At 44.7% G+C, this 26,275-nt stretch overlaps 1 protein-coding gene across 2 annotated transcripts in view; it reads left to right on the top strand.

Annotated features, from left to right (window-relative positions):
* The first annotated feature begins 716 nt into the window (after positions 1-716).
* Positions 717-26,275, top strand: part of LOC110491385 (protein phosphatase 1B) — a 28,103-nt gene continuing 2,544 nt past the window's right edge. Inside the window, exons 1-7 of one of the 2 annotated variants that reach the window (XM_021564788.3) lie at positions 717-1,492; positions 20,953-21,444; positions 21,950-22,123; positions 22,254-22,427; positions 23,534-23,651; positions 24,680-24,791; positions 24,910-24,967. In XM_021564788.3, the coding sequence (XP_021420463.1) occupies positions 20,962-21,444; positions 21,950-22,123; positions 22,254-22,427; positions 23,534-23,651; positions 24,680-24,791; positions 24,910-24,967 (1,119 nt within the window). In that variant the 5' untranslated portion in view covers positions 717-1,492; positions 20,953-20,961. Of the gene's footprint in view, positions 1,493-20,949; positions 21,445-21,949; positions 22,124-22,253; positions 22,428-23,533; positions 23,652-24,679; positions 24,792-24,909; positions 24,968-26,275 lie in introns of both variants that reach the window. The other variant, XM_021564789.3, reaches the window with a different exon arrangement.

Below are 26,275 nucleotides of genomic sequence, written 5' to 3'. Positions count from 1 at the left end.
ACTGCATCTCAGTGCTCGAGGCATCACTACATACCCTAGTTTGATTTCCTGTATCACAACTGGCTGTGATTGGGAGTCCCATAGGGTGGTGCACAATTGTTAGGGTTTGGCTGGGGTAGGCTGTCATTGTAAATAATAATTAGTTCATAACAGACTTTACTAGTTAAATACATAAAGAAAAACTAGGCCCTCAAAATAAGGCCTCATGAAATTCAGATGTTATTGTGTTAAACATATATTTTTATGATAACATTTTCGCTTGGGATCTCACTTGGTGAAGTTCATAGGACTGAAAATGAATTAATGTAATAACCATGGCTCTGTCACTAACAAATACAGTAAGTGGTCGTCACTAACTACCACAGACACAAAGCCATAAACAACCCCCACCTATTTCTACAGTTCTTCTTAAAATCTTCTAAAATCTTCTTGAATCTTCTTAAAATGTGATTTTAAACCTAACCCTAGTGTTAACCATAATCTTAACCACGCTTCTAACCTTATGCTTAACACTAACCTCGTTTTTTCCCCCGTTTTTTTTACGACATATGCAAGTTTGACTTTGTGGCTGTGCTGTCTAGTGGAAACCGTGGTAACTACAATTTACTCCAAATGCCGGGAAATGTAGTTTACTAGGATCCCATTAGCTGCTGCACATGCAACAGCTACTCTTCTTGGGTCCACAAAGGCAAGGCATTCTGGGAAGTATTTGAATAAGGCTTTACACTAAGCAGTATGTTCATTTAACACTGTTTCGGTATCTATGGGTCCACAGGCTCCACACTTTGTGTTGATTTAGCACTCTCAGTTTTAATTTAGTGGTTTTTTTAACACTGGAGAATTTGTAGTGTGGAGTTGTGTGTTTTTTTATTATACATTTGTTAATCTCGTTTAACTAAAAACTAATGTTTTGTTGTAACTGACCCCTAAACTCATCTGCGGATCTCAGGACACGCCATCGGGGAAAACGAGCGCAACTTTGCGAAACGTCAGAATGTTAGAGGAACACACAACAACCAATGAAACGGCAGATTTGAACGGGGGGGGCAGAACTGATTGAGAGTGATTTCAACAAATCAGTGTTAGCGTCCTCGAGAATTTTTGACCAATCAGCGAACGAATATCGAAAATAGCACCTCCTCTTGTTCAGCACCCAAAGGACGAAAGTGCGAGATTCGTCTGTGTTGTCTATTATAGCTAGCTAACTATTACTGACTGCCCATATTTGTGTAGAAACGTACAGAATATATATTTTTTTTCGCTTGATGTGACAAACTTAGTTAGTATCAAACATGCGTAAAAACCTACGCCATCCGAACAGGGAACCGCCGAGAAAGGAATTATCGCCACTCATCTGAGGCCAAACTCGCCGATTTTGTTTTGTCAAATAAGGAAACACAACAAGAACGTCAGCTAGCTCGACACATCACCACGAAAATACCCACTACACAGGGACCTCAAAAACATCTACATTCGTTTTACAGTTGGAAACGTAAGTATAAGTGAAGAGGTTTAGCTGGTGGAGCAATCGTTGTTGGTTAGCTTGCTAACGTTAGCCTAGCATGGCCTATTAGCATTTTGCTATCTGACGTTATCGCAGAGATAGCTACTCTATTGATTCTCGCATGCTGTTGTGTAACGTTAGTTTGGGTAGCAGCTAACATTAGCTTGCACGTTAGCTGCTTTTGGCTACGTGCGTTTGACTGTCAACGTCGTCTAAAAGGTGCATCAATTGTTTTCCAATTCCGTGCGTGGGCTGGGAAATGTCATTGTTTTGCCAACAATTTAGAGGAACTAACGTTAGCCACCTATTTTGCAGGTGACACCTTGCCAGTTAACTGTATCGTTTGGTTTGTTGGCAGTTGTGTTTAACGCGTTTAACCTAATCGGATCAAATGTAATATTATTAGCACAGTTAATTATATAATCGCCTCCCCCACTCCACATTTTGCTGCGTTAAATTAGCATCGCATATTTTTTAACTCCGACACATACTGGCATTTGGCTAACTAACGTTAACCATTGACTACAGTTAGATAACTATCCAACTAGTTAACTAAATCAATGCTAGTGGTCTGTGATGGCCAGTCTGGGTGATTTAGAATACTACCATAAATGTAGCTTTATAGTTTCACCCACCAATGGTAGAATCTTAACCCAGGACTGGTCCATTCACCATGCTACAAACCCCTGCTACTGCACAGCTAGAGCAGGGCCTCTGTGGTTTGGCGTCGGTGTAGCAGTGGGCCAGGTGGGGTGTGTGTGGCATTCTGGGGTGACCCTTGACAGGGGCAGTGGGCGAGGTCTGTCACCTGCTGACCCAGATTGTGTAAAGTCACCTAGACTCTGACCCCCTATCAATTCTTCAGGTATATAAAGATATACACAGAGTAGTGATTCAAATAATGTATTTGTCACATGCAGTGAATACAACAGGTGTAGGTAGACCTTACAGTGAAATGCTTACTTACAAGCTCTTTCCTAATGATGCAGAGTTAAATAAGATAAAAACACAAGAAATATGCAGTGACTCTTGGGTGGATGACTGTTATGTGAACTTGGACAGACGTTTAGCATTGACACAGCCCTCTCTTTATCACTACTGGAACTAAGATGGAGAATATAGCGAGAAGAGACAAGGCAGGGAAATGGAGTGAGAGGATGAAAGGTTCAGTACAGGGTCGTGTTCAGGCCGAATGTAACCAAATGTTCTGAAACCAAAATGTTAGACTCTGAACAGACACTTATCTTCTCACCTGGTCCTGTAGAGATACAGTGTGTGCAGGTATTAGTTCCAGACCAGCATTAACAGACATGATTGGTTCCACTAATCAACTCCCATCAAGATCTCGGTTAGCTGAATCAGGTGTGTTGGTGCTGGGCTGTAAGATCTAATTCGACTGGATAGGTTTCCACCCATTCTGAGAGTAAGATGAACCAGTCAACAGTTTGGACACACCTACTCATTCCAGGGTTATTCTTTTTTTTTTTTTACTCTTTTCTACATTGGGGAATTATAGTGAAGACATCAAAACAAAACAGATGGAATCATGTAGTTACTAAAAAAAAATGTTAAACAAATCAAAATACATTTGAGATTCTTCAAAGTAGACACCCTTTGCCTTGATGACAGCTTTGCACAGTCTTGGAAATCTCTCAACCAGTCTTGAAGGAGTTCCCACATATGCTGAGCACTTGTTTCCTGCTTTCCCTTCACTCTGAGGTCCAAATCATCCCAAACCATCTCAATTGGGTTGAAGTCGAGTGATTGTGGAGGCCAGGTCATCTGATGCAGCACTCCATCACTCTCCCTCTTGGTCAAATATACCTTACACAGCCTGGAGGTGTGTTGGGTCATTGTCCTATAAATCACTGACAGTGTTACCAGCAAAGCACCATCACACCTTCTCCATGCTTCACGGTGGGAACCACATGTGGAGATCATTCGTTCACCTACTCTGTGTCTCACAAAGACACGGCGGTTGGACTCATCAGACCAAAGGACAGATTTCCACCAGTCTAATGTCCATTGCTTGTGTTTCTTGGCAAGTCCCTTCTTTTTACTGGTGTCCTTTAGTAGTGGTTTCTTTGCAGCATTTTGACCATGAAGGCCTGATTCAAGCAGTCTATTCTGAACTGTTGAACTTTGAAGCATTTATTTGGGCTGCAAATAACTCTAATGAACTTATGCTCTGTAGCAGAGGTACCTCTGGGTCTTCCTTTCCCGTGGTGATCCTCATGAGAGCCAGTTTCATCATAGCAGTTGGAGAAACTTTCAAAATTCTAGGTATTTTTCAGATTGACTGACCTTCATATCTGTTTGCTTATTTAAGCTGTCCTTGCCATAATATGGACTTGGTCTTTTACCAAATAGGGCTATCTTCTGTATACCACACCGATCATGTCACAACGGAACTCATTGACTCAAACACTTTGAGGAAAGACATTTCACACACCTGTTTATTGAAATGCATTCCAGGTGACTATCTCATGAAGCTGGTTGAGAGAATGCCGAGTGTGCAAAGTTGTCATCAAGGCAAAGGGTGGCTATTTGAAGAATCTGAAATATAAAATATATTTGTAAATTACTTTTTTGGCTACTACATGATTCCATATGTTATTTCATAGTTTTTATTTCTTCTCTATTATTCTACCAAGTGTAAAAAAGAAAATCCCTTGAATGAGTGTGCCCATACTGCGTATACGTACAAAGGCGGACATATTGTGTTTTTAAAAAAAAAGGTGTAAACATTATTTTCCACCATAATTTGCAAATAAATTCATAAAAAATCCTACAATGTGATTTTCTGGATTTTTTTTCTCATTTTGTCTGTCATAGTTGAAGTGTACCTATGATGAAGATTACAGGCCTCATCTTTTTAAGTGGGAGAACTTGCACAATTGGTGGCTGACGAAATACTTTTTTTGCCCCACTGTAGCTGTGGATTGTTTAAAATCACAAGCTTGTAGACCTATGCCTATTTGGGAATTGTGTAATTTGGCCAGAGCACGTGGCAATAGGCCTTGCTGATTATTGAGTTACAGCCATCAGTGGAAAACATCTGAAATATGTGCGAAGATGTGTCTTGAGTATAATAAAAAATTGAGACGAGGAGAGGGGTGTGGCGAAGATATAGGTGCGTTTCTCGCCAGAACGGCTCAGCTGTCTCCTGTCAATTCTTGCACATTCATCGTTTCGTTGTGTGAATTGTTTTCCCTTTTGTTTATTATTTTGATCAATTCCACATTACATTTGTCACTGGTGGTAAACGTATGTAATGGGGAATTGATAAAAAAGAGCAGCTCAAGACATAGAAAGTGAGGCAGACAGGCTGAGTTGAGATGAATTACATTTGAAAGGACCTGAATTGATCATTTTCTACTTTTTGTCGGTGTTGTTGACAATGGAAGTTTTTGGCATATAGGCCGAGTTTCATGCGCTCGTTTTAGCCGCCAATAGATCACGGTGTATCAATGTGTCCATATGGCAGAGGCTGGTGATCACGGTGTATCAATATGTCCATATGGCAGAGGCTGGTGATCAGTGTATTAACCACATGACAATTATTTTGAAATAAGTTATTAATGAAATAACTGTTCCATGAAAATGTACATATAGAATATAACTGGCATGCAGATCAGTAGACATGGTAGGATAAATTGTAAGCTTCCCCAAACTTGAAACTCACACGCCGACTATGAAGTCCTTATAAAATAATTGCCTCCGTGTTTCCATGGTCGTATTTGCCTATAGGCTAATTTGAAGCAAGGTAAGACATGCCTCGTAATATGTATTAAAACATGCAGGTTTCAGATCATTAAGTAGGCTTTTGTAAAGTGATGGTGATGCGCCGAGAGCCTGTTGACAGCACTTGAATGGGAGGTGCGCTTCAATTAGCCTTCCAGTTGAGAAATGAAAATAGTAACTATTTTTAATCATGCAACACAACTGTTTTTAAACATGTTTGCATTTACAATTGTTGCTCAATAAATGGGCTTATAAAAGCATGTTTTAGTCCAGCAGCCAATCAGCTGAGCAGCTGCAGGAGAAATCCTGCGCAAAAGGGGGCTGTGTATGATTTGCGCGTGTTATAGTTGTATAAGTCATTTTTTATTGTACCTTTTTTTTAACTATGCAAGTCAGTTAAGAACAAATTCTTATTTACAATGACGACCGAGGAACAGTGGGTTAACGTCCTTGTTCAGGGGCAGAACAACAGATTTTTACCTTGTCAGCTCGGTGATTTGTTCAAACAACCTTTCGGTTACTGGTCCAATGCTCTAACCACCAGGCTATATGATGACTAATGAATACACACACTGCAATTTAATTCCACTTATTATGCAAATAGACCGATAAGCACGACGGTCAAATGTATACTGAATAAAAATATCAATGCAACATTCAACAATTACATGGATTTTACTGAGTTACAGTTCATATAGGGAAATCAGTCATTAGGCCCAAATCTAATACATTTATACATATGTTGGTCACGGATACCTTAAAAAAAAAAGGTGGGGCCATGGATCAGAAAACCAGTCAGTATCTGGTGTGAAAGGTTGCAAGTTCATATCCCCGAGCTGACAAGGTACAAATCTGTCGTTCTGCCCCAGAACAGGCAGTTAACCCACTGTTCCTAGGCCGTCATTGAAAATAAGAATTTGTTCTTAACTGTCTTGCCTAGTTAAATAAAGGTAAAATAAAATTTGCCTCATGCAGCGCGACACATCTCCTTCGCATCGAGTTGATCAGACTAGATTTTGGCCTGTGGAATGTTGTCCCACTCTTCAATGGCTGTGCGGAGTTGCGTGATATTGGCGGGAACTGCGACACGCTGTCATACAAGTCCATCCAGAGCATCCCAAACATGCTCAATGGGTGGTATATCTGAGTAAGCAGGCCATTTTCACCTTCCAGGAATTGTGTACAAATCCTTGTGACATGGGGCTGTGCGTTATCATGCTGAAACATGAGGCGACAGTGGCAGATGAATGGCACGATAATGGGCCTCGGGATCTTATCACGGTATCTCTGCATTCAAAATGCCATAGATCAAATGTGTTGGTTGTCTGTAGCGTTTGCCTGCCCACCCCGGCCGCCACCATGGGTCACTCTGCTCACACCGTTGACATCAGCAAACCGCTCACCCACACGTCTGCCACTTCTCCAGCGTGCCAGTGAGCATTTTCCCTGTTACGATGCCGAACTACAGTCTGGTGAAGACCCCGGTGAGACTGTTTCTGGAAGTTTGTGCAAAGATTCTTCAATTTTGCAAACCCAGTTTCATCAGCTGTCTGGGTGGCTTGTCTCAGACCATCCCGCAGGTGAAGAATCCGGATGTGGAGGTCCCAGGCTGGCGTGGTGACACGTGGTCTGCGGTTGTGAGGCCGGTTGGACGTACTTCCAAATTCTCTAAAACGACATTAGAGGCGGCTTATAATAGAGAAATTAACATTACAATCTCCGGCAACAACTCTTGTGGACATTCCTGCTGTCAGCAGGGTGTGTCAAGGGCGTGGCCAATGGTGAGGCTGTCAACCCAAAAATGTACAGGCTCCTGTTGTCCACAGTGACATTTTGCTTTTTTAAAGCACATTTCGTGCAATTCGGTGATTGGGAGTCTCATAGGGCGGCGGCACACAATTGGCCCACCATCGTTAAGGTTTGGCCGGGCGACGCCGTCATTATAAATAAGAATTTGTTCTTAACTGAGTTGCGTAGTTAAAGGTTAAATTATAACAAAATCAATGACAGAAATAATCAACTGCATAATTTTTAGAGTTTTAGATTCTCCCTTGTTTCCACAATCTTTTTTTTCCACATAGGCGGCCCGAATAAACACTTAGGTGGTCCACCCAAGACTTTCTATGCAAAAAAAATATATATTAAGATGGGAATTGTCATTCTAAAAAAAAAATAATAATAATACATTTTTAAAAAACAGTCAGAATGACACACATGCACATGGCGGACAGTGTGCTTTCCTTCGGCAAGTTGTCAACAGCGAAAGAGAAGTCTGATTTTCGCCCTGATAGACCTGATTCTGTTACAAAGGGGTTTTATGGTGGCTGTTCTACATTGCTCTGTTACATGTCTTTTGGAAACTCACCTGTAATTGCTATTTGAAATGGGGAAAATTGCATACTGTCAGGGTAGCCTGGAGGGCTATATGCGCAGCGCACCTCTGGAAACACTATATTCAAAAGTTTGTTTTATAAGTAAAATTAAGAATCTCAAATGTCATGCCAATGTCAAGTATAATTACATTTAGACAAGGCTTTTTCATTGTTAAAATAGGCATACCATTTTTTTTTTTTCAAACTGAACACATCAAGTAATCGAATACTAACGCCTTTCGTATATCCTGATATTCGATTAACCTTCCCTAGTGTGTAGGGTCTAGAACCAGGTTAGGCAGAGTTGATATGAGATTAACCATCCCTAGTGTGTAGGGTCTAGAACCAGGTTAGGCAGAGTTGATATGAGATTAACCATCCCTAGTGTGTAGGGTCTAGAACCAGGTTAGGCAGAGTTGATATTCGATTAACCATCCCTAGTGTGTAGGGTCTAGAACCAGGTTAGGCAGAGGTGATATTCGATTAACCATCCCTAGTGTGTAGGGTCTAGAACCAGGTTAGGCAGAGTTGATATGAGATTAACCATCCCTAGTGTGTACGGTCTAGAACCAGGTTAGGCAGAGGTGATATGAGATTAACCATCCCTAGTGTGTAGGGTCTAGAACCAGGTTAGGCAGAGTTGATACGAGATGGGGCCAGTTAGTATGAACTGGGTGAACAGCATCTCACCTTTAGGACCTCATCTGCTAACTCTCACACACTGGCTGGGCTTGAGGCCAGAGGGGTCTGGTCAGGGAAAGATGAGCACTGTCTGCAGAAGGTTGTGTGTGTGTGTGTGTACATTATATGCCATGAGATGGGTGTGTCTGGGTGTTGGCCAGAATGACTCAAACCCAGAATGTGGTTTGGTGGGTGGGTCGGTGGGTGTGTGTGTTGACGTGAGTGGAGCCTATAGACAAGAAGCAGTGTATTGGAAGATTCTAAATGGATCTATGAACAGTTTTAAAGTACATTTGTGTGTGACCACAGAGCTGAACTCAGAGTTCATTCCCTCTGCAGAGTCAGTGCCTCTTGGCAGCCATGTCAGGGATTTTTCAGGATCAAAATGGGGCTTAGGTGGTGGGCGTGACGGGGCCAGTGGGCTTGGCCAATGGCGCGGTCACCGACGGTACATTTTTGAGCCCCTCTTGGCCGCAGAGACCAAATGTTGCCGTTTTAAAGCAAGTTTCCTACAATTCTACACATTTTGCCATGGTTCATGCCATTTTCTTATGCTGAGTGACTCAAACATAACAAAAATCAAGTCCCCCCCCCCTGTTTTGTTTTTTGTCTTGGCGCTTTAATCAACAAGTTATAGGTTCATTATCTTTCCTACGTGGTTTATATCTGGTTTTAGTAGTATTAAAGGTGGACTCTGCGATATGACGTAGATGCGCAGAGTAAACCGCATAGTGGGTACATTTCAGCAACAACTAAGAGCGTTGGAGTGCGAGGCTAAACTTCTCCACTGTCTTGGTCCCCTGGATCCCACATTGTAAGTATCGGCGCATGTGCACGGCTGTGTTTGACTGTGAGAGTGAAGTCTTGTATCTTGCTCATCGCAGTAGTTGCCGTGCAGCTTGTGTAACGTCCGCTGACTAACTTCACATTTCCACAGAAAATTGTTTTGCCACCCCTTTTGATCACTTTTCTAATGCAGAAAAAAAGCCTCTGGGAAATCTGGTTTCGGTCTGAGGGTTGAATGGTCGAGTGTGTGTGTGTGCTTTCGTCCAAGTGAGGGGGTGTATGTCTCTCAATAACATCTTTGCCTATGTTACGTGTGTGTGTGTGTGTGTGTGTGTGTGTGTGTGTGTGTGTGTGTGTGTGTGTGTGTGGCAGTCCATCTTAAATGACACAGGAGAATAAAGGGGGTGCTAAGAAAGGCGTTTCCCTGTTGTTTCGGGCTGGGCTATGCAACTACCTCTAACACAGTACACACACACTGCTCCCATTTTGTGAGATTGTGTGGACTGAGGTAGCTGAATGAAGCCTAAACTGCACAGTGAGTTTGTTTTATTTTTAGAGAGTAGCATTGCTGCCTTACATGACAGACACTGACAGAGTGGGAAATCAACACCAGCCACCAGCAAAATGCTAGAATGTATGTTAAGAATGTCTATTCTTACTGGCCACATTGGTGGGTGGTCACACAGCATTTGGGAGCGGTTGTATTTTATTTTTTTCCATAGTTCTGTGCGTATGTCAGTGCTGGAAGAGCGTCTCAACGCTACAGTGGTGAAAGCAGGGTGGGGTACTGCGTGGGTTCATACAATAGACAGAAAGATGGAGACCTTGCTTGCTGGAAAAGGGATAGAATACACTGTGATAAATTGTTTTCGCATTACAAAACCATGTGCATGTGATTTCTTGGCTTGGACAAAATGTGAGTGGTTGGTGAAATGTGGGCTGTGAATGGTGGACTACAAAGCACACACAAAATGAGGAGGTAACGGTGATTGAGTTATGGGGCTAGTGGATGGAGGGATGGGTAGGTAGTGGGAGGGGCTAGTGGATGGAGGGATGGGTAGGTAGTGGATGGATGGATGGAGGGGCTAGTGGATGGAGGGATGGGTAGGTAGTGGATGGATGGATGGAGGGGCTAGTGGATGGATGGATGGAGGGGCTAGTGGATGGATGGATGGAGGGGCTAGTGGATGGATGGATGGATGGAGGGGCTAGTGGACGGATGGATGGATGGAGGGGCTAGTGGACGGATGGATGGATGGAGGGGCTAGTGGACGGATGGATGGATGGAGGGGCTAGTGGACGGATGGATGGATGGAGGGGCTAGTGGACGGATGGATGGATGGAGGGGCTAGTGGACGGATGGATGGATGGAGGGGCTAGTGGACGGATGGATGGATGGAGTGGCTAGTGGACGGATGGATGGATGGAGGGGCTAGTGGACGGATGGATGGATGGAGGGGCTAGTGGACGGATGGATGGATGGAGGGGCTAGTGGACGGCTGGATGGATGGAGGGGCTAGTGGACGGATGGATGGATGGAGGGGCTAGTGGACGGATGGATGGATGGAGGGGCTAGTGGACGGATGGATGGATGGAGGGGCTAGTGGACGGATGGATGGATGGAGTGGCTAGTGGACGGATGGATGGATGGAGGGGCTAGTGGACGGATGGATGGATGGAGGGGCTAGTGGACGGATGGATGGATGGAGGGGCTAGTGGACGGATGGATGGATGGAGGGGCTAGTGGACGGATGGATGGATGGAGGGGCTAGTGGACGGATGGAGGGAGGGAGGGGCTAGTGGATGGAGGGAGGGAGGGGCTAGTGGATGGAGGGAGGGAGGGGCTAGTGGACGGATGGATGGATGGAGGGGCTAGTGGACGGATGGATGGATGGAGGGGCTAGTGGATGGAGGGAGGCTAGTGGATGGATGGAGGGGCTAGTGGATGGAGGGGCTAGTGGAGGGATGGAGGGGCTAGTGGAGGGAGGGAGGGGCTAGTGGATGGAGGGAGGGAGGGGCTAGTGGATGGAGGGAGGGGCTAGTGGGTGGAGGGAGGAAGGGGCTAGTGGGTGGAGGGAGGGAGGGGCTAGTGGAGGGAGGGGCTAGTGGATGGATGGGTAGGTAGTGGATGGATGGTCTAGTGGATGGAGGGAGGGATGGATGGATGGATGGAGGAGGGGTTAGTGGAGGGAGGGATGGGCTAGTGGGGGGAGGGGCTAGTGGTGGATGGAGGGATGGGTAGGTAGTGGGAGGGGCTAGTGGATGGATGGAGGGAGGGGCTAGTGGATGGATGGATGGTCTAGTGGAGGGAGGGACGGATGGATGGTGGGGGCTAGTGGGTGGGTGGATGTATGCAAGGGTTAGTGGGTGGGTGGATGGAGGGTCTAGTGGATGGAGGGAGGGATGGATGGTGGAGGGGTTAGTGGAGGGAGGGATGGATGGGCTAGTGGAGGGAGGGGCTAGTGGTGGGGGAGATGGATGGAGTAGCTAGTTTTTGGGAGGGAGGGGCTAGTGGGTGGAGAGAGGGATGGAGTGACTAGTGGAGTGACTAGTGGAGGGAGCAATGTACAGTTGAAGTCGGAAGTTTACGTACACTTAGGTTGGAGTCATTAACTTGTTTTTCAACCACTCCACAAATTTCTTGTTAACAAACTATGGTTTTGGAAAGTTGGTTAGGACATCTACTTTGTGCATGACAAGTAACTTTTCCAACAATTGTTTAGACAGATTATTTCACTTATAATTCACTGTATCACAATTCCAGTGGGTCAGAAGTTTACATACACAAAGTTGACTGTGCCTTTAAACAGCTCGGAAAATTCCAGAAAATGATGTCATGGCTTCTGATAGGCTAATTGACATAATTTGAGTCAATTGGAGGTGTACCTGTGGATGTATTTCAAGGCCTACCTTAAAACTCAGTGCCTCCTTTCTTGACATAATGGGAAAACCAAAAGAAATCAGCCAAGACCCCAGAAAAAAAATTGTAGACCTCCACAAGTCTGGTTCATTCTTGGGAGCAATTTCCAAATGCCTGAAGGTACCACGTTCATCTGTACAAACAATAGTACGCAAGTATAAACACCAAGGGACCACGCAGACGTCATACCGTTCAGGAAGGAGATCTCCAAGAGATGAACTTACTTTTGTGCAAGTAGTGCAAATCAATCCCAGAACAACAGCAAAGGACCTTGTGAAGATGCTGGAGGAAACAGGTACACATGTATCTATATCCACATTAAAATGAGGCCTATATTGACATAACCTGAAAGGCTGCTCAGCAAGGAAGAAGCCACTGCTCCAAATCCGCCATAAAAAAGCCAGACTACGGTTTGCAACTGCACATGGGGACAAAGCTTGTACATTTTGGAAGATGTCCTCTGGTCTGATGAAGAAAAATAGAACCTTATGGCCATAATGACCATCGTTATACAGTGCCTTGCGAAAGTATTCGGCCCCCTTGAACTTTGCGACCTTTTGCCACATTTCAGGCTTCAAACATAAAGATATAAAACTGTATTTTTTTGTGAAGAATCAACAAGTGGGACACAATCATGAAGTGGAACGACATTTATTGGATATTTCAAACTTTTTTAACAAATTAAAAACTGAAAAATTGGCCGTGCAAAATTATCCAGCCCCTTTACTTTCAGTGCAGCAAACTCTCTCCAGAAGTTCAGTGAGGATCTCTGAATGATCCAATGTTGACCTAAATGACTAATGATGATAAATACAATCCACCTGTGTGTAATCAAGTCTCCGTATAAATGCACCTGCACTGTGATAGTCTCAGAGGTCCGTTAAAAGCGCAGAGAGCATCATGAAGAACAAGGAACACACCAGGCAGGTCCGAGATACTGTTGTGAAGAAGTTTAAAACCGGATTTGGATACAAAAAGATTTCCCAAGCTTTAAACATCCCAAGGAGCACTGTGCAAGCGATAATTTTGAAATGGAAGGAGTATCAGACCACTGCAAATCTACCAAGACCTGGCCGTTCCTCTAAACTTTCAGCTCATACAAGGAGAAGACTGATCAGAGATGCAGCCAAGAGGCCCATGATCATTCTGGATGAACTGCAGAGATCTACAGCTGAGTTGGGAGACTCTGTCCATAGGACAACAATCAGTCGTATATTGCACAAATCTGGCCTTTATGGAAGAGTGGCAAGAAGAAAGCCATTTCTTAAAGATATCCATAAAAAGTGTTGTTTAAAGTTTGCCACAAGCCACCAAGGAGACACACCAAACATGTGGAAGAAGGTGCTCTGGTCAGATGAAACCAAAATTGAACTTTTTGGCAACAATGCAAAACGTTATGTTTGGCGTAAAAGCAACACCCTGAACACACCATCCCCACTGTCAAACATGGTGGTGGCAGCATCATGGTTTGGGCCTGCTTTTCTTCAGCAGGGACAGGGAAGATGGTTAAAATTGATGGGAAGATGGATGGAGCCAAATACAGGACCATTCTGGAAGAAAACCTGATGGAGTCTGCAAAAGACCTGAGACTGGGACGGAGATTTGTCTTCCAACAAGACAATGATCCAAAACATAAAGCAAAATCTACAATGGAATGGTTCAAAAATAAACATATCCATGTGTTAGAATGGCCAAGTCAAAGTCCAGACCTGAATCCAATCGAGAATCTGTGGAAAGAACTGAAAACTGCTGTTCACAAATGCTCTCCATCCAACCTCACTGAGCTCAAGCTATTTTGCAAGGAGGAATGGGAAAAAATTTCAGTCTCTCGATGTGCAAAACTGATAGAGACATACCCCAAGCGACTTACAGCTGTAATCGCAGCAAAAGGTGGCGCTACAAAGTATTAACTTAAGGGGGCTGAATAATTTTGCACTCCCAATTTTTCAGTTTTTGATTTGTTAAAAAAGTTTGAAATATCCAATAAATGTCGTTCCACTTCATGATTGTGTCCCACTTGTTGTTGATTCTTCACAAAAAAATACAGTTTTATATCTTTATGTTTGAAGCCTGAAATGTGGCAAAAGGTCGCAAAGTTCAAGGGGGCCGAATACTTTCGCAAGGCACTGTATTTGGAGGAGAAAGGGGAGGCTTGCAAACCGAAGAACACCATCCCAACTGTGAAGCACGAGGGTGGCAGCATCATGTTGTGGGAGTGCTTTGGTGAAGTAGGGACTGGTGCACTTCACAAAATAGATGGCATCATGAGGCAAGAAAATTGTGGATATTTTGAAGCAACATCTCAAGACATCAGTCAGCAAGTTAAACCTTGGTTGCAAATGGGTCTTCCAAATGGACAATGGCCCCAAGCATACTTCCAAAGTTGTTTCAAAATGGCGTAACTTTTTTAGGATAGGGGGCAGCATTTGGAATTTTGGATGAAAAGCGTGGCCTAAGTAAACTGCCTGCTACTCAGGCCCAGAAGCTAGGATATGCAAATATTTTGTAGATTTGGATAGAAAACACTGTTTCCAAAACTGTTAAAATAATGTCTGAGTATAACAGAACTGATATGGTAGGTGAAAACCTGAGCGAAATCCATCCAGGAAGTGCCATTATTTAGAAATGGCTGTTTTTCCAATGAAAGCCTATCTACCATTTTAAAGGGATAGGACCCAGATTTCATTCCCTATGGCTTCCACTAGTTGTGAACAGTCTTTAGACATTGTTTCAGGCTGTTATTCTGAAAAATTAGGGAGAATGACCACATTGAGGGAGTGGACCCTGTGATGTCCCCAGAGCTCTTTGCTATGCGACCGAGAGTGCGCCTTTCTCGTTTTTCTTTTATATTTACAACGCTTTTGTCCGGTTGAAATATTGATTATTTAGGCTAAAAACAATGCAGGGGCTTGTGGACGGAAGGGATGGATGCAGGGGCTTGTGGATGGATGCAGGGGCTTGTGGATGGATGCAGGGGCTTGTGGATGGATGCAGGGGCTTGTGGAGGGAAGGGATGGATGCAGGGGCTTGTGGAGGGAAGGGGTGGATGCAGGGGCTTGTGGAGGGAAGGGGTGGATGCAGGGGCTTGTGGAGGGAAGGGGTGGATGCAGGGGCTTGTGGATGGATGCAGGGGCTTGTGGATGGATGCAGGGGCTTGTGGAGGGAAGGGATGGATGCAGGGGCTTGTGGAGGGAAGGGGTGGATGCAGGGGCTTGTGGAGGGAAGGGGTGGATGCAGGGGCTTGTGGAGGGAAGGGGTGGATGCAGGGGCTTGTGGAGGGAAGGGGTGGATGCAGGGGCTTGTGGAGGGAAGGGGTGGATGCAGGGGCTTGTGGAGGGAAGGGGTGGATGCAGGGGCTTGTGGAGGGAAGGGGTGGATGCAGGGGCTTGTGGAGGGAAGGGGTGGATGCAGGGGCTTGTGGAGGGAAGGGGTGGATGCAGGGGCTTGTGGAGGGAAGGGGTGGATGGATGGGCTAGTGGGTGGGTGGGTGGGTGGATGTATGGAGGGGCCAGTGGGTGGAGAGGGATGATGGAGGGGGTAGTAGAGGAATGTGTTCATGGATAACATTAGCAGTGGAGAGGAGGAACACTGGATAGGAAGATGGAGGAGGAACGATATAATTACAGAGCCTGCCAATTTATTTTTCCAAACAATGTTTTTGAGATAAAATACAAAAATTGGGCAAGCAATGGGAATCTGTTTTATCTAATAGTGTACTATTTATTATTCAAGATTGGAAAGGAAGGAGAAGGAAAAATTAAGGGAGTAAAGAGTGAAGCGAGTGTGGAAAAGAGGAGAATAAAAAGTTAAGAGTATGAAGAGCGACAAGGAGAGTGAAGAAGAGCAGACTGAGGTACAATGGTTCTTTCCAAGAAACAGAGATGCACTTTTTATGACATGAGAGAATTTCCATTTATACTCTCAGGTCAAGACGATAGTTGTTCACTGCACCCTTTGTAATTCCTCTTTCATTTGACAGCGGTGGTAGAACATCAACAGACGAAAAGCATAAAGCCTCTCTGATTGCCGTGTTGGTATGATCTCTGTTACCACATTCTTCAAGAAGGTAGAGCCTTCTTTGTATACCACACTATGCTACACAATCATAGTTAATTAATGATCTATGGACTGCACAGCACAACTGACACGGAAGCTTTATGAGTCAAAGTTTACATGTGTTAGGCCAAAATGTGACGCCATAGTGAGTAACGTGTTAGCAACATGGGCACCTTCTTTGGCAAACACAGGACCTAGACCAGGTTAAATTTGTGTCCCTGTCCAGTCATGGACATGTAAAGCTGCTGCCAATAGTAGTCAGATATTGTAAGATATATGATGGCAGCACATCAGTGGAAACAAAACTGCTTGATTTTGTTGAATTGAAAGGAGAAACAGAGGAAATTGCAGCTGAGGTCCGTGTGGTCATCCAAAAATGTAACCTGGAAAACATACTCTGCCGACAACACAAATACCAAAAATGTGCTGCAGCGGGAGGTGATTGGCTTAGGTTGTCCTGCACACATCATTCATAACACGGCCAGAACAGCTTTGGATATGATGTTGAGTACCTGCTCACAAAGATATTTTCATGTCAGAGTAGACGAGCTTAGGTGAGTTTGTTGGCCAGGAGCACCATAACATTTTAGGACACAGCAACGTTCGCCGGCTGTCCATGCTCCCTGCTCTAGAAAGAGTGCTGAAAATGTATGTGCCATTGAAATCCTTTTTTCTTTCTTAAGACAAATGCCCTGTTGTCCTGCGAACAATGTTTGAAAAGCCACTGACTGAACTTTGGCTGGCCTTTGTCCATGGAAACTTATTCAGTGTTCAAATTGTATTCAGTGACACGATCAAGATGCTTGAAGGCTAGGGCCGCTGTGCTGTGGAGTCCGCTGCAATTGTGAGAAACGGTGAGGCAAAATCGACTACAAGACGTGATGAGGACTTCTGAGAGAGCTAGAGGGAAATGGAACCATGTCTAAAGAGCGCTTTCTCAAAACATCCCAATCATTCTTCACTACGGCTGTGAACTACTTGCAAGCATGGGAAAAGCACACAGATAATCTAAAATATTTACATTGTCTCCTTTTAAAAAGGCAACCTCAATGTGAAGAGATCCAACCATCAATGTGGATGCATTGTTTGACAAGGTTACTAGCCTGCAAGAGTTCCTGAAGGGGAGTTCGATTGAAGAACGGAAAACATCTGAGACACCGCGTAGTCAGAGATGGAGCACGGTGGTTACCCACTTCAAAGGAAATGACATCCCACACCCTAACTTGGCTAGATTAGCTTCAGTTGTCATGTGCTTACCTGGAAGTAATTGTTCTCCCAAATGAATGATATATGGACAGCAGCAAGAAATAGGTTCCCTGTTCCTACCATCAAGGCCATGCTTATTGTGAAGACAAACTTCTACCTCCCCTGCCAGGAGTTCATGGAGAAGCTGGCCAAAAACAGAGCAATCCTGAAGAAAATACATTCTTCTGAGAAATATACAGTTGAAGTCGGAAGTTTACATACACCATAGTGAAATACATTTAAACTCAGTTTTTCACAATTCCTGACATTTAATCCTTGTAAAAATTATCTGTCTTAAATCAGTTAGGAACACCACTTTATTTTAAGACTGAAATGTCAGAATAATAGTATATAGAGTGATTTATTTCATCACATTCCCAGTGGGTCAGAAGTTTACATGCACTCAATTAGTATTTAGTAGCATTGCCTTTAAATTGTTTAGCTTGGGTCAAATGTTTTGGGTAGCCTTCCACAAGCTTCCCACATTAAGATGGGTGAATTTTGGCCCATTCCCCCTGAAATAACTGCTGTAACTTAGTCAGGTTTTGTTTGCCAGGTTTTGTATTCGATTTAGGTCAGGGCTTTGTGATGGCTACTCCAATACCTTGACTTGGTTGTCCTTAAGCCATTTTGCCACAACTTTGGAAGAATGCTTGGGGTCATTGTCCATTTGGAAGACCCATTTGCGACCAAGCTTTAACTTCCTGAGTGATGTCTTGAGATGTTGCTTCAATATATCCACACAATTTTCCTGCCTCATGATGCCATCTATTTTGTGAAGCGTTTGGAAATTGCTCCCAAGGATGAACCAGACTTGTGGAGGTCTACAATTTTTTTTTCTTAGGTTTTGGCTGATTTCTTTTGATTTTCCCATGATGTCAAGCAAAGGGGCACTGAGTTTGAAGGTAGGCCTTGAAATACATCCACAGGTACACCTTCAAATTGTCAATTAGCCTATCAGAAGCTTCTAAAGCCATTACACCATTTTCTTGAATTTTCAATCGGTTTATAAAAGGCACAGTCAACTTAGTGTATGTAAACTTCCGACTTGAACTGTACGTATTAGGTTGGTGTAAGTATATTATGTAGTTACCAACCTCATCATATTTCTTATGTTTATTATTATGTATTTCACATTCAGTTGAAGTCAGAAGTTTACATACACTTAGGTTGGAGTCATTAGAACTTGTTTTTCAACCACTCCACAAATGTATTGTTAACAAACTATAGTGTTGGCGAGTCGGTTAGGACATCTACTTTGCAAGACACAAGTCATTTTTCCAGCAATTGTTTAAAGACAGATTATTTCACTTATAATTCACTGTATCACAATTCCAGTGGGTCAGAAGTTTGCATACACCAAGTTGACTGTGCCTTTTAAACAGCTTGGAAAATTCCAGAAAATGATGTCATGTCTTTAGAAGCTTCTGATAGGCTAATTGACATCCTTTGAGTCAGTTGGAGGTGTACCTGTGGATGTATTTCAAGGCCTACCTTCAAACTCAGTGCCTCTTTGCTAGGTACCTAACGCTTGCTAGCTTGCTAATGTTAGCGTCGCTAGCAAATGACTACACCATAGTCGTGGGTCTGCAAAATCAAGCAAATGGTTTTGAACTCATGACAATCATGTTTTGACATTGTAGTGGCTATTGCTGTTAGTTTTTTGCTTAGTGACATTGCGAATATCATCTTTTGGGCATTTAACTCTGATTTAATTAGCTATGTATCTAATCTGGTGTCAGTATGAGAATGGACAAAGTCCCAAATTCCCACAAAATACTGCGAGAATTTGCGTGCTCATGGATACAGAGCCCCAGAAATATGAAATATGTTGACGGATTAGGAGCCACTCCCTTCAAAATATCACGGCCTCTCGCCATATGGATATGGCACATATCAGTATCGCAATTTTTTATAAATATTTGATTAATTGTGCAGCCCTATATTGACCCAATAGCAGCCTAACCTAAATGACTTTTCAGAGGGAAATCAATATTAACATTTTGAGACGCCGTAGCCAGTATGAACTTCGTCAAAATAATCTATGGTAATGACAGATTTCATGAGTTTTTACGTTTTTTTACTTAGGACATTTTAGTCGTGCAATTTGACACCACACCAAACATTTTAGTTAGATATTTCGCCATGAAAAAACGTGCATGAAAATGAGTCGTCTCTCGCTGAATGATAACACACTTTATTGAATAATCCTTACTGTCGACCAATCACCCACGAAGGGGCGTATATTTAGCCTCAGAACTTCGGTTTGCCTCCAGAATATTTTTGGTGTGTCCGAACAATCAAAAATATCCCTCAAAGTCCAAAACGTCATAATATATCCACGAACTCCACCGAACTGTTTCGGCTGGGAAGCACGCCTTAAGTCTCCCTCGCGTCTCTTCTCTCTCTCTCTCACTGTGTACAAAAGAAGACATTGCTTCTTCTATGCGTATGTTGATCACAACAATAAAATAAGTCACAAATGAAAGGGAAAATTGTTTTTCGCCTGTAGCCCCATGAAATCAGCCTATTCACCTGCATTGTGAGTTGGCCTAGGCTACATCTTGATTTACGCATTGTGAGTAGGCCTAGGCTACATCTTGATTTACGCAAAGTATCAATAGATTTTACTGTTCAAATAAATGATTACTGTTGTTAGGAACTAAGTCAAATTGATTGTATAAACCACACAGGTCAGGTCATTATCGCCACAGGACAACGCAGACGGAATCATGGATTTCGGACATTAAAACGGAATTCAACAATATTTTTTTATTGAACTTATTAGTAGGATATCAACTAAATGCATTAATTAGCCCAAGGTAATCATAATGCATCAGTGATTTGTATTTTCATGTAACTTTCTGAAACGGGGCATTCATGTGCCGTCTGTGTGTTTAGCCGTTAGCGATGATGCTAATGAAAACAGTCTTCTGGTAGACTGAAATGATTTCCCATAAACCTTCTCAATTAGATGTTAACTGCAAAGTAGCCTATGACTATGATATATTATTTGTATCAATCCAGTGGCCATTTGTTTGGCAAACTCTGCAATATGAGCACTACCGAAACATCGCTAACCAAACAACTGTCTCTGGCTGGTGCACAGTTGCATTAAAGGATAACTACACCCAAAATTCCCAGACCTCAAAAGTGGTCTCTGGGTGTGTTTTAAGCTTTGTTGCGGATTTAGAACATCCAATTTGGTTGTTTTTCTAATAAAGTGTGATTTAATTAAAAAATAGATATTTTAGTGAAAAACTGGGGAAACATCATTCTTGGGGGGAAGAATGGACTCGGGAAGATAATAAAATAGATTTGATAGGACCTTAATTATAAATTGGTGTGTCCAAACCTTGTGCTCGGGCAGTCAACCGGAAAAAGTTGCTGTTGCACCAGTGGAAATGGTAGCACCAGTGGAAATGGTAGCACCAGTGGAAATGGTGGCGCCAGTGGAAATGGTGGCGCCAGTGGAAATGGTGGCACCGGTAGCACCAGTGGAAATGGTGGCACTGGTGGGAAAAGTTAGTCAAAAACCTGTACCTCATGAACATAAAAGAAGTGTCTAGACTTCCTAAAGGTAACATAGTCATACGTTAATATGTCAATGTTGATTATGTACCTTATGTACTGTCTGTCAGCAGTGTGTAGGTATGGGGGCGTTCCTGGACAAGCCTAAGACCGAGAAGCACACGGCCCATGGCCAGGGCAACGGGCTGCACTATGGCCTGAGTAGCATGCAGGGCTGGCGGGTGGAGATGGAGGATGCCCACACTGCCATGGTGGGCCTTCCCCAAGGCCTCAACGACTGGTCCTTCTTCGCCGTCTATGACGGGCACGCCGGCTCCCGCGTCGCCAACTACTGCTCTGCCCACCTGCTGGAGCACATCCTGTTAGGGGGGGCAGAGTTCACCCCGGGTATGGGCTCAGTGGAGGGCGTGAAAGATGGGATCCGCGCCGGCTTCCTGAGGATCGACGAGTACATGCGCAACTTCTCGGACCTGCGGCATGGGTTGGATCGCAGCGGCTCCACGGCAGTGGGTGTGCTGCTAAGCCCCTCCCACCTCTACTTCATAAACTGTGGCGACTCCCGGGCCGTGCTGAGCCGAGAAGGGCGAGTTGGATTCTCCACACAGGTACAATACTACGCACTAGACCAGGACTCTCCAACCCTATTCCTGGATAGCAACCGTCCTGTAGGTTATCACTCAAACTCTAATCTAGAGCACCTGACTCTAATAGTTAGCTGGTTGATGTGCCTAACCAGGTTAGAGTGAACCTACAGGAGAGTAGCTCTCCGGAAACAGGGTTGGGGAACCCTGCACTAGATTTATAATGGTCTAATACTATACAATATATCTATACATACTGGGATGCATGCATAGATACATACATACTGGGATACATACAAACTGGGATACACACACTCAAAGGGAGAGTGGGTGGAAGGGGGGATTTTCTACACGAGTATAATACTGAGGGTGAGTAAGAGGAGAGGGTGGGATTGATGAAGGGACTGAGCGATAGTGACATTAATCATGTATTTTTAGGGGATCTGTTTGAGCTAGGTGAGGTGCAGAATCTCTAATCTTGATCATGTAATGAGTAGTTATTTGGGATGCACATATGACCCCCCTTTAGGACCACAAGCCGTGTAACCCCAGAGAGAAGGAGCGTATCCAGAATGCAGGGGGGTCAGTGATGATCCAGAGGGTGAATGGTTCCCTGGCTGTGTCCAGAGCCCTGGGGGATTATGACTACAAGTGTGTGGATGGGAAGGGTCCCACAGAACAGCTGGTCAGCCCAGAGCCAGAGGTGTGTTTTTAAAAAGCCTTTATTACTGTAGCATGTTGATTGGAACAGCTAATAGTTCTTTGTCCTTGTTGAGGTGTGTGTGTGTGTGTGTGTGTGATCTTTCAGGCTGAGGTGTGTGTTCCTCCCCCAGGTGTGTGTGTTGGAGCGTGCTGCTGAGGGGGATGAGTTTGTGGTGCTCGCGTGTGATGGGATCTGGGATGTGATGTCTAACGAGGAGCTGTGCGAGTTCGTCAGGTCCCGGCTACAGGTGTTTGACGACCTGGAGAGAGTCTGCAACGCTGTCGTGGACACCTGCCTGCACAAGGTACACATCACACAATGTTTCTGCATCTGGATATCAGAACAGCGATTACTCACCTCGAACTGGACAAAGAGTTTTTCTTTAGTGAGTCAGACGCAAAGGATTTACTACTGCAGCTGGACCAGGCCCAAATCCCCGTCATTCGCATGAAGAGATAGCACTGATACTTATCCGGGTACCTTGTGAGAATTTGTTTGGCGAGTGGGTAACCCGCCTCTTCCATCATATAGGCCAACATGCAATCATTGGAGAATAAACTGGATGAGCTCCGTTCATCTGTAGGAGACAGAACGCGTCTCCTTCCTGAGCGCTATGATGGCTGCGTGGTCCCTTGGTGTTTATACTTGCTTACTGTAGTTTGTACAGATGAACGTGGTACATTCAGGCGTTTGGAAATTGCTCCCAAGGATGAACCAGACTTGTGGAGGTCTACAATGTTTTTTTCTGAGGTCTTGGCTGATATCTTTTGATTTTCCCATGATGTCAAGCAAAGAACCACGGAGTTTGAAAGTAGGTCTTGAAATACATCCACAGGTACACCTCCAATAGGCTAATTGACATCATTTGAACCAATCAGAAGCCTCTAAAGCCATGACATTTTCTGTAATTTTCCAAGCTGTGTAAAGGCACAGTCAACTTAGTGTATGTAATCTTCTGACCCACTGGAATTGTGATGCAGTGAATTATGAGTGAAATAATCTCTAAACAGTTGTTGGAAAAATTATTTGTGTCAAGTAGATCTCAAACGTGTAGATGTCCTAACAGACTTTCCAAAACTATAGTTTGTTAATAAGACATTTATGGGAGTGGTTGAAAAACAAGGTGTAATGACTCTAACCTAAGTGTATGTCAACTTCCGACTTCGATTGTACATATTACCTCAATTAGCTAGACTAACCAGTACCCCTGTACGTTGACTCAGTACCCCCTGTATATAGCCTCGTTATTTTATTCTTACTTTTTTATTTCGTAAATATTTTCAAAATTCTTATTTCTTTTCTGCATGGTTGGTTAAGGGCTTGTAAGTCAGCGTTTCACAGTACAATCAGCACGTGACCTATAAGATTTTATTTGACGTTCCAACCCTCTGTCTCTGTGTGTGTGTCCAGGGCAGTAGGGATAACATGAGTGTGGTGTTGGTGACTTTACCGGGAGCTCCCAAGGTGTCTGAACAAGCGCTGAAGAAAGAGGAGGAACTGGACAAATACCTGGAGACTCGTGTAGAGGGTGAGAACACGCACATCCTCTCTGAGAGCTTGGACACACTGCACCGAAGAACAGCTAAAAGCAGAGTGGCCGCCCTGTCGCCAGCTGTCTCTGCAGTGTGTTTTAGTGAGCCGCCCTATCGCTAGCTGTCTCTGCAGTGTGTTTTAGTGAGCCGCCCTATCGCTAGCTGTCTCTGCAGTGTGTTTTAGCGAGCCGCCCTATCGCTAGCTGTCGCTGCAGTGTGGTTTAGCGAGCCGCCCTATCGCCAGCTGTCGCTGCAGTGTGTTTTAGCCAGCCGCCCTATCGCTAGCTGTCTCTGCAGTGTGTTTTAGCGAGCCGCCCTATCGCTATCTGTCGCTGCAGTGTGTTTTAGCCAGCCGCCCTATCGCTAGCTGTCTCTGCAGTGTGTTTTAGTGAGCCGTCCTATCGCTAGCTGTCGCTGCAGTGTGTTTTAGCCAGCCGCCCTATCGCTAGCTGTCGCTGCAGTGTGTTTTAGCCAGCCGCCCTATCGCTAGCTGTCGCTGCAGTGTGTTTTAGCCAGCCGCCCTATCGCTAGCTGTCGGTGCAGTGTGTTTTAGCCAGCCGCCCTATCGCTAGCTGTCTCTGCAGTGTGTTTTAGTGAGCCGCCCTATTGCCAGCTGTCTCTGCAGTGTGTTTTAGCCAGCCGCCCTATCGCTAGCTGTCTCTGCAGTGTGTTTTAGTGAGCCGCCCTATCTCTAGCTGTCGCTGCAGTGTGTTTTAGCCAGCCGCCCTATCGCTAGCTGTCTCTGCAGTGTGTTTTAGCCAGCCGCCCTATCGCCAGCTGTCGCTGCAGTGTGTTTTAGCCAGCCGCCCTATCGCTAGCTGTCGCTGCAGTGTGTTTTAGCGAGCCGCCCTATCGCTAGCTGTCGCTGCAGTGTGTTTTAGCCAGCCGCCCTATCGCTAGCTGTCACTGCAGTGTGTTTTAGCGAGCCACGAGCTGTTTGCGCCGATTCAACATGTAGAATCTGTTCAAAGGCACCCAGCCGTCCATCTTTCTGTTTCCACTTTAACCCTGTGTCTGTCCATAGACTTGCTGGGTGGCTGTGGAGAAGAGGGGGTTCCTGACCTTGTGTCTGTTCTGAGGTACATCGCCTCTGAGAACATCCCCAACCTACCTCCTGGAGGAGGCCTGGCCAGCAAGTAAATACTATGAACACACACTCACACTGAAGAAATGTACTTCATTGTCCATTTTCTTTTCAGATCAATCTTCACTAATGCACACAAACTATAATGTATAATCTCTGTGTGTATTCAGGCGCAGTGTGATTGAGGCGGTGTACAGCAGGCTGAACCCACACAGAGAAGAGGAAGGGGTGAGTAACTCTCCTTTGACCGCTGACCTCCCACTTCCACAATGATCCACTCCAGCCCAGTCACAACAGCGCCACCCTCTGGGCCGGGGTGTGAATGGGCTTCGAGGACCTTCGATTACCAAGCGTGATCAAAATGGAGTATTTGATCCAGAGTCGAGACTTTGTTTCACATGACATGAAAACTGCTCCCTGATGTTCCTGCCATGTCCCAACCTTTTTAGAAAATCCCACTAAAGTCCAGGACGTCTTAAGAACAGGAACTAGCTATATGGCGTAGTCTAGACTGTCTTTACTGTGTCTGTGTTTTGGGAATTGGGACTCGTAGTGGGGGATTGGAAGGCACTGGTGGCTTCTCCTCTCCTCACTGGACAAAGACGATGTCACTACGGGTAGCTGGCCACAGGGGTAGGGCTAGTATGGTGTGAGAAGCGTTTGTGTGCGTGCGTAAGTGCGTGTCATTTCCACCTGCACCACCGGGGGCAGTATCGCTCAGTGCTGGAGTAAAGCTCTCGCTGTCTACCATCTGCCTGGGGAAAATACAGCCCACACGTGAGGAATCCTCCTCCTTTACTGCAGATGACCTCCCTGACTCCCCCTCTCTCTCCCCCACCTTCACCGCCGTCGTCGAGACACCAGAACCCCCCCACCCCGACGCAGAGAGGACCAAAGACATGGCCCCTCTAGCAGCTCTGGCAGACATCAACCAACCATATCCTCCGGCGGCTCCGAAAAAGTTCGTCCAACCAGGCCCCCTCCCCCCGTCCACGCTCTCAGACACCATAAGGGGACAGATGGAAAGATGAGTGGTCTAAGTCTAGGGGCCGATCATGTATGGACCTCTACCCGACTGAGTGAGAGGAGTTCTCTCCTCTACTGGACTGGCGTTATAAAAGCACAGGTTCCCATAAACCACCTGTCTGTGTCTGTCTTGCCTGCCTGTCTGGTCGGCCATGCGTGAGAGAGAGTCTGTGCGTGCCAGTGTGTGTGTTTGCTAGAATGTGTGTTGAGGTGTGTGTGTGTGTGTGTGTCCACTTCAGTACTTTAAGGTCCTGTTCTACTTCAAAATTCAGGAAAAATACAATGTTCTAAAAGAATGCAAAGTTTAAAATACAGAAGTTTTTTGGAAATACTTGCTTTTCAAAAGCTTTGTCCCCTATCATTGTTGTATTTCTAAATACTGAGTTGTTGCCCTGATATACTAAGTGCCATATTCTGAGATAAATACACGGCACAAAATGATGGTTTGTGTGTTTCACTATACGTCCGAGTACCAGAAGTCCTCACAACAACAGTAAACCAACTAAAATC

Source organism: Oncorhynchus mykiss, chromosome 16 (assembly GCF_057628025.1).
Source record: "Oncorhynchus mykiss isolate SJ-2025 chromosome 16, ASM5762802v1, whole genome shotgun sequence".
NCBI lineage: Eukaryota > Metazoa > Chordata > Actinopteri > Salmoniformes > Salmonidae > Oncorhynchus > Oncorhynchus mykiss.
This window is presented reverse-complemented; position numbering and strand designations above follow the sequence as displayed.